This window comes from Geotrypetes seraphini, chromosome 14 (genome assembly GCF_902459505.1).
Source record: "Geotrypetes seraphini chromosome 14, aGeoSer1.1, whole genome shotgun sequence".
Classification (NCBI taxonomy): Eukaryota; Metazoa; Chordata; class Amphibia; order Gymnophiona; family Dermophiidae; genus Geotrypetes; species Geotrypetes seraphini.
The window spans coordinates 45,754,588-45,768,294 of NC_047097.1; the positions used below are offsets into that span (position 1 = coordinate 45,754,588).

Genomic DNA, 13,707 nt, shown 5'->3' on the forward strand with positions numbered 1-13,707 from the left:
AGACATATACTAAAATCTACAACATTAATAAGTTATTTAGACCTTCAAAGAAAAGTTGTACATACTAAGGCTGATGTTCTTGCAAATGTGTATTTGCAGATTATGGGTAACCGAGAGAGGTTCTTTCCAAACAAAATGAGGTTCAGAGACTTTAGGGGTCGAAGAGATATTTTACCTTTTGAAAAAATGAAAGAACAGAGACTTCGTGAGCACATGGAACGAATAGAGCGAATTCGCCGTACAGTGGAACTTCGAAGGTAGGATATGACCAGTTGTGGGGGTTTTTTTGTTTTTTTTACACTTCAGTCATTTGTCAGGCATGTTCTCTTAATGAAAGCACTTCCTTGGTATTCGTGTATGACTACAAAGTAAAATATGTATTTGTGCCAATAAGTCAAATTCCAGTGCAATAGGTGAGACATTCTAGACAGTAGGTTTATTTCTCCTTTAGTCGCATAGTTACAGAAAGAATTCACTCTGGATTTTTCACTCTGCCTCGAAAATACTTAACTTTAGCTCTTTCTACAGTTTTTTCCTTCTGCAATGCATGGATGCAGTTATGTGTTCTGCTCTCCCCCATTTTATTTTATTTTATTTTTTTATTTATTTATTGTGTTAAAGCCCGTTACATTAACGGATGCTAGAAAGCAGCCCCCTTTCCCTCTCCCCCTCCAGTTCCTTCCTGACTGTCTCTCCTCTCTCCGTGGCCCCCTTCTCTCTCCCCTCCCCCAAGCAAAGCTGTCTGCCTCTCAGCACACCCCTCCCCCCCAAAGCAGCCTCCTTTCCCTCTCCCCCTCCAGTTCCTCCCTCACTGTTCCTCCGTGACCCCCCTTCTATCTTCCTCCATCAAGCAAAGCTGTCTGCCTCCCAGCACACCCCTCCCCCAAAGCAGCCCCCTTTCCCTCTCCCCCTCCAGATCCTCCCTGACTGTCTTTCCGTGGCCCCCCTTCTGTCTTTCTCCCCAAGCAAAGCTGTCTGCCTACCAGCACACCCCTCCTCCAAAGCAGCCCCCTTTCCCCCTCCAGTTCCTCCCTGACTGTCTCTCTGTGGCCCTTCTTCTGTCTTCCCCCCAGCACACCCCTCCCCCAAAGCAGCCCCCTTTCCCTCGCCCCCTCCTTTGAGAATTTTTACCTGCATGGGACACCTGCAACACCGGCACCATACCCTCCAGCTGTTCCTCTGAGCGAAATTGACACCACCGCTCAAACTCCTTCACGCGCCGCCTGCCTACACGCTGTTGAGGATCCCGCGCACCGTCCCCGCGGTCTGGCCGGCTCCCTTAGTCCCTTGCCGCCCCTTCTCTTCCTGCGGTCCCGACAAACGTCCTGACTCCAGCAGCGCTGCAGTACTCTAAACATGGCATGGCAGAAGAAATCAGGGCAGTAGAAGGCCGCGAAGCAGCGTGTTTAGAGTGCTGTGGCGCTACAGAAGTCAGGACGTTTGTTGGGACCGCAGGAAGGGAAGGGGCGGCAAGGGACTAAGGGAGCCGGCCAGACCGCGGGGATGGTGCGCAGGATCCTCAACAGCGTGTATGCGGGCAGAGCGTGAAGGAGTTTGAACAGGTGGTGGCAGTTTTGCTGGAGTTTGAGCGGTGGTGTCAATTTTGCTCAGAGGAACGGCTGGAGGTTATGGTGCCGGTGTTGCAGGTATCCCATGCAGGTAAAAATTCTCAAAAGAGGGGGAGAGGGAAAGGGGTCTGTTTTTGGGGAGGGGTGTGCTGGGGGGGAAGACAGAAGGGGGACGTTTGTCGGGACCGCGGGAAGGGAAGAGGGGCGGCGGCAAGGGACTAAGGGAGCCGGCCAGATCGCGGGATGGGAGGCTGAACGGGGGTTCGGGTGTGCCGGGGAGGGGGGGTGTGAAGATGCTGCCGCTGAAGATGAACTGTCTTACAGGGGTGGGGGGAACCCTAAGCGCGCATGCGCATTCCTGCGGATCATGGTAGCACGCAGATAAGAGTGTGCATGACGTTACTCGAGAGGGTTCAGAGGAGAGCGACACGTCTGATAAAAGGGATGGAAAACCTTTCATACGCTGAGAGATTGGAGAAACTGGGTCTCTTTTCCCTGGAGAAGAGGAGACTTAGAGGGGATATGATAGAGACTTATAAGATCATGAAGGGCATAGAGAGAGTAGAGAGGGACAGATTCTTCAAACTTTCTAAAAATAAAAGAACAAGAGGGCACTCGGAAAAGTTGAAAGGGGACAGATTCAAAACGAATGCTAGAAAGTTCTTCTTTACCCAACGAGTGGTGGACAACTGGAATGCGCTTCCAGAGGGCGTAATAGGGCAGAGTACAGTACTGGGGTTTAAGAAAGGATTGGACAATTTCCTGCTGGAAAAGGAGATAGAAGGGTATAAATAGAGGATTACTGCACAGGTCCTGGACCTGTTGGGCCGCCGCGTGAGCGGACTTCTGGGCATGATGGACCTCAGGTCTGACCCAGGAGAGGCATTGCTTATGTTCTTATGTTCATCCAGAACAAAGTTATACATATTCAAAGAATAAAAAATCCTAACTTAAATCTAGCTCAAGTCCTCTTATGGGATCCAAAATTAAATTAAACGGAATTAAAGCAATTTATTTATTAAGGAAAAAAACAATTATAGGTTAATTTTGCTAAGGGCAGTCATCTATCCTTCATTGAGCATTCTTCAGCCTCAACAAAGACAGGAATGTTGTCAGTTCTGAGGGCTCAAATAAATTTAATTTATGTGATTTATAATGAATAATACATTTACAAGGGTATCGAAGAAAAAAGGTGGCACCCAAGGCTGTAATAGCTGGTCTTAATAAAATAAATTATTATCCCAGGACAAGCAGGCAGGTATTCTCACTAGTGGGTGATGTCATCCGACAGAGCCCCGATACGGACATCTTGCAAGCATGTCTTGCTTGAAGAAACTCAGAAGTTTCGAGTTGCCCGCACCGCGCATGCGCCAGTGCCTTCCCGCCCGATGTACCGGGCGTGTCTACTCAGTTCTTTTCTTTCCGCGGAGCTGAGAAGTTTCACTTCATTCTGCGCTGACTGAATTTCAGTAAAAATTGCCTTCTTTGTACTGCGTTATTTGTTTATTTGATTTATTTCTACTTTAATTAGTATTTCTTTAAAAAAAAAAAAAAAGTTAAAATTATTTCTTCCGGCGGTTCGGCCGGGCCGGCCTCGTGGCTTAGGCCCAGCGCCTTCGACCTTGCGGCGACGATTTTCCGGCCTATGTCCCGGCCAATCACCGGTTTTAAAAAAGTGCAGCAAGTGCCAGCGTGCGATTTCGTTGACGGACCCGCATCGACCCTGTCTTCAGTGTCTTGGTCCAGAACACATACCGAAATCGTGCCGGCCTTGTTCCACGCTTACTGCGCGCTCATTTAAACGGCGCTGCTTGCTCTGGGAGTCGATGTTTAAGATGGAGACTGCTAAGGAGCCGTCTGTTTCCACTTCTACTGATGTTTCGCCGGTCCGTGCGAAACCTGCATCGACGACTCCTGCATCTGGCCTTGTGAAGCCGGCATCGTTCACACCGACTTCAGCCTCGAGTTCGACACCGGTGCCTGTCCCCGTCTCCTCGGCTCAGGTACCGCCTTCCACTGTCCCTCCGGTGGTCATCAAAGTGCCTAAAGCTAGCAAGCAGAAGCACTTGGCCGCAAAGGAGCGCGAAGACCGTGCTGGAGGACCCCCTTTCGGTGCGGATCCCTCCATATCGGCTTCGCTGAGATCCCTGCTGGAAGCTCAGTTTGTCGAGCTTATGCAGTTTATGGGACCCCGGCTTATCGCCTCCATTCAGGGTGACGTCCCGGTCCCGGGGGGCGGACCGCCCCCTCCCCCTCCTCCTCGTCGTACGATCTCACTGCTCGACGAGGAGGATCGGCGGAGGGCGGTGGGAGCCTCGAGGCGGGCTTCCTTTAGTGATATGCCGCCTTTGGAGCCCATCACGCCTCCTCGACATCAGAGTACTATGCCAGCCCCTGATAATTGGAGTCCTGGGCATGCTGCATCGCAGGAAGAGTTCTTCCGCACTCCATACCAGGCCTGGGTGGCATCGCGTGAGTCCGCATCCTTGCCACCTCTACGATCCACTGCATCTAGTCCCATCCATTCCATGGAGGCTTCGGGGGACCGTGCGATGCATAGGAGATCTCATTCTCCATCCCGACACCGGGAGGGGCATCGATCTCGACACTCCTCGCGTCATTCGGAGGTGTCCCTGCAAAGAAGATGCAGCGTATGGGATACTCCTCGTCGGATTTATCCCCGCCTGAGGGACCGGAGTATGAGGAACCATCTACCTCCTATTCTCCTTGCCGCTCCCAGCTCTCTCTGGACCCGGAGGCTTCCACTTCTTCTAGTCCGTCTTGCCGGCCGGCGCTGGCGGACCAACTGTCCTTTTCTTCCTTCCTCCGACAAATGGCGGATGACTTGGATGTAACTTTGGACACTGGTTCTCGATATTCCAAGGAGTATCTGGACACCATGCATTTGCCTCACCCTCCGGCGGAGACGCTCCGGCTTCCTCTGCATAAACTGCTTGACCAGACTTTCATGCGCTGTTTTGAGACACCATATTCCATCCCTGCAGTTCCCAGTAAGTTGGATGCTCGATACCGCATCGTCCACCATAAAGGGTTTGAGGGGGCGCAACTCTCTCATCAGTCCCTCCTGGTCGAGTCCTCCCTCAAACGATCTCATCCCTCCCAGGTTTACGCCTCAGTACCACCGGGCCGAGAAGGGAGGACGATGGATAAGTTTGGTAGACGTATCTACCAGAACTCTATGATGGCGTCTCGAGTGCTCAATTACAATTTCTTCTTTTTTTCATATTTGGACTTCTTCTTGCCGCAAGTTCATACCTTTTATCGATGCTCAGGCTCGATACGAGTTTGAAGAGGTGGTGGCGACCCTTTCCCAGTTACGCCTCCAACTGATGCAATCCTCCTACGATGCCTTCGAGCTCTCGGCACGTGCTGCTGCCTGTTCGGTAGCCATGCGTCGCCTGGCATGGCTCCGTACGATTGATATGGATCCGAACCTCCAAGACAGGCTTGCAAATGTGCCTTGTGCGGGGGCTGATCTGTTCGATGAGTCTATCGAGACTGTTACTAAGAAGCTTTCGGATCATGAGAAGTCCTTCCAGTCTATCCTACGGCCTAAACCCAAGCCTCAACAGTCTCGACCCACTAGGCCACCTTTGATTTATCAGCGGCGGTATCAGCCGAGGCAAGCTCCTCCTGCGAGGCAACCTGCGAAGAGACAGCCTCCCCAGAAGCCTCAGCAGAAGCCTCAGATGCCGGCTGCACCCAAGGCTACTCAGCCTTTTTAACTCTCTTCCAGGGAGCATAACCGACCTCGTTCTGTCTCCCCCCGTTTTTCCCATTGGGGGTCGTCTCCATCATTTTTGTCATCGATGGGAGACCATCACCACGGACCTTTGGGTCCTTACCATCGTAAGAGAAGGATACTCTCTTCATTTCCAACGGGTCCCCCCGGACCACCCGCCAAGAGAGTATCCTTCAAACTTGACGCAGACCGCTCTTCTCCTTCAGGAGGCTCAGGCTCTGCTTCGGCTTCGGGCCGTCGAGCCGGTTCCATTAGATCAGCAAAACCAGGGGTTTTACTCCCGGTACTTCCTCGTTCCGAAGAAGACGGGCGACTTGCGTCCCATTTTGGACCTTCGAGTCCTCAACAAGTTTTTGGTCAAGGAGCGGTTCCGTATGCTGACCCTTGCTTCTCTCTATCCCCTCCTCGAGCAGAACGATTGGTTATGCTCTCTGGATCTCAAGGAGGCCTACACTCACATCCCTATTCATCCGGCCTCCCGCAAGTTCCTCAGATTTCGGGTGGGACATCTACATCTGCAGTATCGAGTGCTTCCATTCGGCCTCTCCTCGTCTCCCAGAGTCTTCACGAAGTGTCTGGTGGTGGTGGCCGCGGCACTCAGGAACATGGGTCTTCAGGTGTTTCCATACCTCGACGACTGGCTCATCAAGGCCCCGTCAGCTCCAGAAGTCATTTCGGCGACCTTGACTACCATTTGTTTCCTGCAAAGCTTGGGCTTAGAGATCGACTTTCCCAAGTCACATCTTCAGCCCACCCAGTCTCTCCCCTTTATCGGGGCGGTCCTGGATACCATTCAACTTCGAGCATTCTTTCCTCCTCAACGCATGGATGCTCTTCTGCTACTCTGCCAGTTGGTGTCTTCTCGCCAATCCATCTCAGCGAGACACATGATGGTCCTCCTGGGCCACATGGCATCTACAGTTCATGTGACGCCTTTTACCAGACTACATCTCAGAATTCCTCAATGGACCCTGGCATCTCAGTGGACTCAGGTGTCAGACCCGTTATCCCGTCACATTGTAGTCACTCCTGCTCTACGGCAGTCTCTTCTCTGGTGGATGACCTCTTCGAATCTATCCAGAGGTTTGCTGTTTCATTCTCCTCCCCACCAGAAAGTTCTCACGACCGATTCTTCGAACTATGCCTGGGGGGCTCATCTGGATGGTCTTCGCACTCAGGGGTTCTGGACCAGTGCGGAACGGCTCCATCAAATCAATCTTCTGGAGCTCAGAGCCATCTTCAACGCTCTCCAAGCTTTCCAGCATCTGCTTCACGACATGGTGGTCCTCATCCGTACAGACAACCAGGTCGCCATGTATTATGTCAACAAGCAAGGGGGCATGGGCTCGGCCCCTCTTTGCCAGGAAGCTCTTCGGGTCTGGGATTGGGCTGTTCGCCACAACTCCTTCCTCAAAGCTGTCTACATTCAGGGGAAGGACAACGTCTTGGCAGACAACTTGAGTCGTCTCTTGCAGCCTCACGAGTGGACGCTCCATTCCGACCCCCTTCATCAGATCTTTGCTCAGTGGGGGACGCCTCAGATAGACCTCTTTGCTGCCCCCCACAACTTCAAACTGCCTCAGTTTTGCTCCAGGATCTACACTCCTCATCGCCTCGAGGCAGATGCTTTTCTGCTGGATTGGAGGAATCAATTTCTGTACGCATTTCCTCCATTTCCTCTCATTCAGAAGACCTTGGTCAAATTGAAATCAGACCACGCCACCATGATTCTGATAGCTCCTCGGTGGCCCAGACAACCCTGGTTCTCCCTTCTGTTTCAACTCAGCAGCAGGACACCAGTCCTTCTTCCAGTGTTTCCTTCTCTGCTTACTCAACATCAGGGATCACTGCTTCATCCCAACCTGCAGTCTCTCCACCTGACAGCTTGGTTCCTCTCAACGTAACTCCTCACCAGTTCTCTCAAGCAGTGAGGGAGGTCTTGGAGGCTTCCAGGAAGCCTGCTACTAGACAATGCTATTCCCAAAAATGGACCAGATTCTCTTCCTGGTGTGTTTCCCATGCCACGGAGCCTCAGCGAGCTTCCCTATCCTCTGTGTTGGACTATCTTCTACACCTGTCTCAGTCTGGTCTCAAGTCTACCTCTATACGAGTCCACCTGAGTGCTATTGCGGCTTTTCATCAGCCTCTACAGGGGAAACCTTTGTCTGCTCATCCTGTGGTTTCCAGATTTATGAAAGGACTTTTTCATGTCAACCCTCCTATCAAACCTCCTCCTGTGGTTTGGGATCTCAATGTTGTCCTGTCTCATCTCATGAAGCCTCCGTTTGAACCTCTCAACAAGGCTCCACTTAAGTATCTCACCTGGAAGGTGGTTTTTCTGGTGGCCCTCAAGTCTGCTCGTAGGGTCAGTGAGCTTCAGGCCCTAGTGGCGGATCCACCATTCACAGTATTCCATCATGACAAGGTGGTTCTTCGTACTCATCCAAAATTCTTGCCTAAAGTGGTCTCTGAATTTCACCTCAACCAATCCATCGTGCTTCCAGTGTTCTTTCCAAAGCCTCATTCTCACCCTAGAGAATCTGCTTTACACACTCTGGACTGTAAACGTGCTTTAGCTTTCTACTTGGATCGCACAAAGCCACACAGAACTGCTCCTCAACTTTTCGTCTCCTTTGATCCAAACAAGTTGGGACGACCTGTATCGAAGCGCACCATCTCCAACTGGATGGCCTGCTATGCCTAGGCTGGATTATCCCTTCCATGTAAGGTCACAGCCCATAAGGTCAGAGCAATGGCAGCCTCTGTAGCCTTCCTCAGATCGACACCGATTGAGGAGATTTGTAAGGCTGCAACTTGGTCCTCGGTTCACACATTCACCTCTCATTATTGTCTGGATATTTTCTCCAGACGGGATGGACAGTTTGGCCAAACAGTGTTACAAAATTTGTTCTCTTAAGTTGCCAACTCTCCCACCATCCCATTGGGGTTAGCTTGGAGGTCACCCACTAGTGAGAATACCTGCCTGCTTGTCCTGGGATAAAGCAATGTTACTTACCGTAACAGTTGTTATCCAGTTTCCTGCGCCTCTGTGTGTTCCTGGCTAAGTCAGGAAACATTTGAACCTAAGAACTCTTTGTGCTTGTTTTTAAAGAATAATTTCAAAAGCCACGTTTTGTCTAAGGTAAGGGCGATTGAAAGAAGCAAGGTAGCTGGAGTGGCTACTTCCTATCAGAAGTCTCTAATAAGGCTGATATATCCAGTGGGTCTTGAATCACTTCTTATGGATTCTTTTGGTCCTTAACAGGAAGAAAGTAAAACCTATATGAATGGTGGCATGGAGGACTCGGGTATTTGCAATATTTCCGTTAAGTAACGGTTCAACATTTCCCTAGGGGTTGTATAGCAATCCTAGGGAAATTAATTAATCTAAGATGATTACTTGTTCGTATTATCCTTATTAGTGTCTCCTGTATTAGTTTTGAAGATTTATTGTCTTGTTGCTGATTTTCTAATTGTGATTTAAAATCACAAGTAATTTTTTCAATTCAGAAATTTCTTTATCATGCTCTTTTAAGTCGAACTTATATCTGGTGAAATTGAAAAGCTATAGTTTTAGGAATATTAGCTACCAAGTCCCACAGGGCATCCAAAGGTACTTCCTGGGGCTTGTGAAATTGAGGAAATTGTAAATATGAAGATTTATTCTCACCCACTGGCAAGTCTTCCCATTGCTGTTCTGGCTGGACTGAACCAGCCCCAGTAGCTGTTAGGTCATCAAACTCTGTATTCAAGTTCCCTTGGAAAAGCTGGGAGCCCGAATCGCCACTCCCTGCAACGATCTCCACTGCCTCCGGAGGAGGAAGCACTCCGGTTCCCGGAAACTCCACCTCCCTCGGGGAACTGGTAGTCTGGGGATGCGGGGGCGGTGCTTACATATCTGGGCTAAAGGTCGTCTCAAGCCCCAAGGAGGACTGCTGTGTGCCCCTTCCTTGCAGCGTCTCCAGCAGGGGTTTCTCTGACACTATCGGCATGCGCCGGAAGAGTTCCTCGATGTTGCCGACCACGGGAGTCCTGGAGCATCGCAAGGCCCTAGAAACACTTCTCCTTCTCCACTTTAGCATTTTTAAGGTAGGAAATTGTGTTGAAATGCCGATAAAATAACTATGCTAAGAGGAGACTCCCGGAGCAAAACACAGCCAACCTATGCTGTCGCCATCTTGGATTCAATTGCTTTGCATTTTAAAAGCGGGGTCTCCCCCATTTTATTGTCTTAATTTGATGTACAGTCAAACCTCGGTTTGCGATTAATGCAGTTTGCGAGTGTTTTGCAAGACGAGCAAAACACTCCAGCAAACTTTTATTTGCAAACTGAGCATTGACTCTAATCGAGCCCCCACCCCACCCCTGAGAACCAGCTCCCATGGCACCCCCCTTCTCAAACCCTTACCTCGATTGGACACAGGCATGCATCACCAACCTACAGGACATGCTGGTGCCAAAAGAGCCTGCCATGCTTGCCAGTGATCTCTGCTGGGCTGTGGGTTGGTGCTGCATGCCGGTGTCCAATCGAGTTAAGGGATTGGGCCTCGGGAGTGTGGTGGGTGAGGCGAAGCTGGTTCCCTGGTGTGAGGTGGAAGCGCGCCAGTGACCTCGGGTGGGGGGTGTCTTTTTGTGGTATGATGGGGTAGAAGTGCATTAGTGGCCTTGGGGGAAGGGGGGCGGTCTTTTTGGGATGTGGAACGAATCATCCGAGTTTCCCTTACTTTCTATGGGGACACTCGCTTTGTTATACGAGCACTTTGGTTTATGAGCATGCTTCAGGACAAATTATGCTCACAAACTAAGGTTCCACTGTATTTTGTCCCCTTTTCGGTAATGTAATGCTTAGAGCGATTTTATAGCCAGATCTCTTTTTTGGGTACCTGTTGGCCAATCTACATAGTTTTATATGGAATTCAGGGCCATTCTTGAAGTGGCTTACCTGCTATTAATCAGGGATCAAGTGCAGGCTGTTAGATGCCCTTAGGAGGCTCAGTGGTGTCTTGCAGTGTGCCAGCTGCATCAAGCCTCTGTTCTAGTGTGCATCTGATGGTAACAAGGGTGGAGGTACAGCATTTGTAACAGATCTTCTCAGGTCACAGTGAGTACACAAGCTGACAGCCTGTTAGAAACATTGGGTTGGGAGAGGGGTGATAAGTGGTGTTGAGTGTTTGTGAATGTTCCCCCCTCCTAAAAAAATTCTGAAATTGCCATTTTTAACAGGAAATATGAAACAATATTGTGCTTTTGGTGCAAATTTTGTGACGGACATCTTGGATTTTTAGTGATTTAATTTCTAAAGCGCCTTTCTTCAAATCTGCAAAATTTGCCTGGAAACATACTAGGATAGTCATTGCGTGTAGTTTCTTGCCAGGATTGTGCACTTTTTGAGGGTGAGAGTGTGGCGCAGTAGTTAAAACTACAGCCTCAGCACCCTGAGGTTGTGGGTTCAAACCCACGCTGCTCCTTGTGACCCTGGGCAAGTCACTTAATCCCCCCATTGCCCCAGGTACGTTAGATAGATTGTGAGCCCACCAGGACAGAAAGGGAAAAATGCTTGAGTACCTGAATAAGTTCATGTAAGCCGTTCTGAGCTCCCCTGGGAGAACAGTATAGAAAATTGAATGAATAAATGAATAAATTTTTGCACCACTTGGCGTAGCCAGGTGGTGGAATGATGTGTCCAGCTTAGCCTCTTTCCTGCTGAAGCAGGTAACCACTCAGCTAGCCCTGCGGAGTGGCCTTCATGGTTTTCGGGGCTCCGCAAGGCTGGTAATTCCATCCGTCAGGCTGCAGACCCTGCACAGCTTCAGTAAAGCTCAGTTTCACCACCATAATGTGACCTTTGCCCCAGGAGCTGGACGTGCAAGCAGACTTCCTTAGCAGACAGCCTCTGGATCCAGGCGTTTGAGTTCGGTCCCCAGAGGCGTTCCATGAGATAGTGGGGGAAGATTTCGCATCAACCTCAGAGCCACAGCAAGAAGCAAATAAATGTATCACTGCTTCAGTCCAAGATCCGAGCCAGGAAGTGAGGGGCTCAACACTCTGCAGCTGTGGTCTCAGAGATTCTCCTGTATATGTTTCCTCCTAGGCCATTGATCAGCCAAGTCCTTCAGAGAATCGCAGCTATTCCAGGCTGTGTCATTCTGGTGGCTCCATGGTATGCAGATTTGCTGTACCTACATTTCACTTTACCGTTGGTTGAATTCATGAGCAGAACAGTTGGTTTGAGCCTGTTGCTACAGGTGCCTCTACTAGGGGAGTGGGCAACGAGATGGCAGATGAAGTTCACTGTAGAGAAATGTAAAGTCTTGCACGTAGGAAACAGAAACCCGAGGTACAGCTGCACCATGGGAGAGCAGTTATTGAGTGAGAGTACCCAAGAAAGGGACTTGGGGTAATAGCGGACAAGACAATGAAGCCGTCAGCACAGTGCGCAGCGGCTTCTAAGAAAGCGAATAGAATGCTAGGTATAATCAAGAAGGGTATTGCAACAAGAATGAAAGAAGTTATCTTGCCGTTGTATCGGGCGATATTGGTCGCCGTACCTAAAGAAGGATATGGCGATACGCGAGAGGGTTCAGAAAAGAGCGACATGTTTGATAAAAAGTATGGAAAACCTTTCATACGCTGAAAGACTGGAGATTGGGGCTCTTTCCCCTTGAGAAGCAGATACTTAGAGGGGATAAGATAGAGACTTACAAGATCATGAAGGGCATAGAGAAAGTGGAGAGGGACAGATTCTTCAAACTTTTGAAAACTACAAGAACGAGAGGGCATTCGGAAAAATTAAAAGGGGACAGATTCAGAACCAATGCTAGGAAGTTCTTCTTCACCCAATGGGTGGTGGACACCTGGAATGTGCTTCCAGAGGGCGTGATAGGACAGGGTACGGTATTGGAGTTCAAGAAGGGTTTGGACAATTTTCTGAAGGAAAAGGGGATAGAAGGGTATAGATAAGAGGGTTAAATACAGGTTTCTGGACCTGATGGGCTGCCACTAATGAACCACAATTCATAGACCGGTTACTAGTTCCACATAACTCGACCTGTTCCCTGCGGTCTACTGCACAGGGGCTGCTTATGGTTCCTTCCTTGAAAATCATAGGAACCAGACGTCACGACATTTTTTCAGTTATGGCCCCCCTTACCTGGAATACTCTTCCCTTATATATCAGAGAAGTTAAAGATCTTAATTTATTTAAAACTAATTTAAAAACTTTTCTTTTTAAAGCTTCTTTTAATCTCTAAAATAGCTCTTTTTACCCATTTTATCCCAATCCCAATGTTTTTTCCCTAACTAGACACTCCCTCTCTTTTCATTATGAAAACAGTATTTTGTAACTTTTGCCCTCCTTTGTCCTTCCCCTAAAGTATTCCAGTTCGTCTGTATTGTCAGTCTGTTGTTTACCCCTCTCTTAATGTTGTATAATCTAATCTAATCTAATCTAAATCTTGGGTTTATATACCGCATCATCTCCGCAGATGGAGCTCGACACGGTTTACATGGTTAGGGAAGGAACGGAACTCCAGTGGAATTATATAAGTATGAGAGAAGAGAGGTTGGTGTGAAAGTGCCAGGAGCGGGACGGGGTTACGTTCTGGAGAAGAGCCAGGTCTTCAGATGCTTACGGAATGGTAGAAGGGGGCTCAAATTGCGGAGAGGGGAAGGGAGACTGTTCCAGAGCTGAGTGATTCTGAAAGGGAGGGAAGAGCCAAGTTTACCAACAAGGGAGATGCCTTTTAAGGAGGGGTAGGATAGTTTTAATTTTTGAGTGGATCTAGTGGAGGTTGGATTTGAGGAATTCCAGGATAGAGGGATAAAAGGAGGAAGGATACCGTGGAGGATCTTGAAGGTTAGGCAGGCACATTTAAAGTAGACCCTGGAAATAACGGGAAGCCAGTGGAGTTTGGATAGGAGCGGTGTGACATGGTCAAATTTACTTTTTGAGAAGATAAGTTTGGCCGCGGTGTTCTGGATTAGTTGGAGTCTGTGGAGGCTTTTCTTTGTTAAGCTTAGGTAAATGGAATTGCAATAATCCAATCTGGAGAGGATAATGGATTGTACGAGGACGGCAAAGTGTTTTTGGTGGAAGCAGGATCTCACTTTCCTCAGCATGTGAAGGCTGCAAAAGCATTTTTTTATCAGGGAGTTGAGGTGGTCTAATGTTGTATACCATATATTTTCAATGTTACTCGCTTAGTATGTAATAAGCGATTTATCAAATTTAAATAAACTTGAAACTTGACTGCTGGGCATGATGGACTTCTGGTCTGACCCAGCAGAGGCACTGCTTATGTTATGTTTTTATGTATATTTGGTGCTTCTCAATGCTTGGGTACTAACTGTAGAGGGTGCTAAACTGATCAGTGAAAT

The 13,707-nt window shown here is 49.0% G+C and overlaps 1 protein-coding gene across 3 annotated transcripts in view; it reads left to right on the forward strand.

Annotated features, from left to right (window-relative positions):
- Positions 1–13,707, forward strand: part of SLTM (SAFB like transcription modulator) — a 362,439-nt gene that overhangs the window by 238,224 nt on the left and 110,508 nt on the right. For all 3 annotated transcript variants that reach the window (XM_033919728.1, XM_033919731.1, XM_033919730.1), the window contains one exon: positions 100–257. In XM_033919728.1, coding sequence (XP_033775619.1) covers positions 100–257 — 158 coding nt within the window. The remainder of the gene's footprint in view (positions 1–99; positions 258–13,707) is intronic.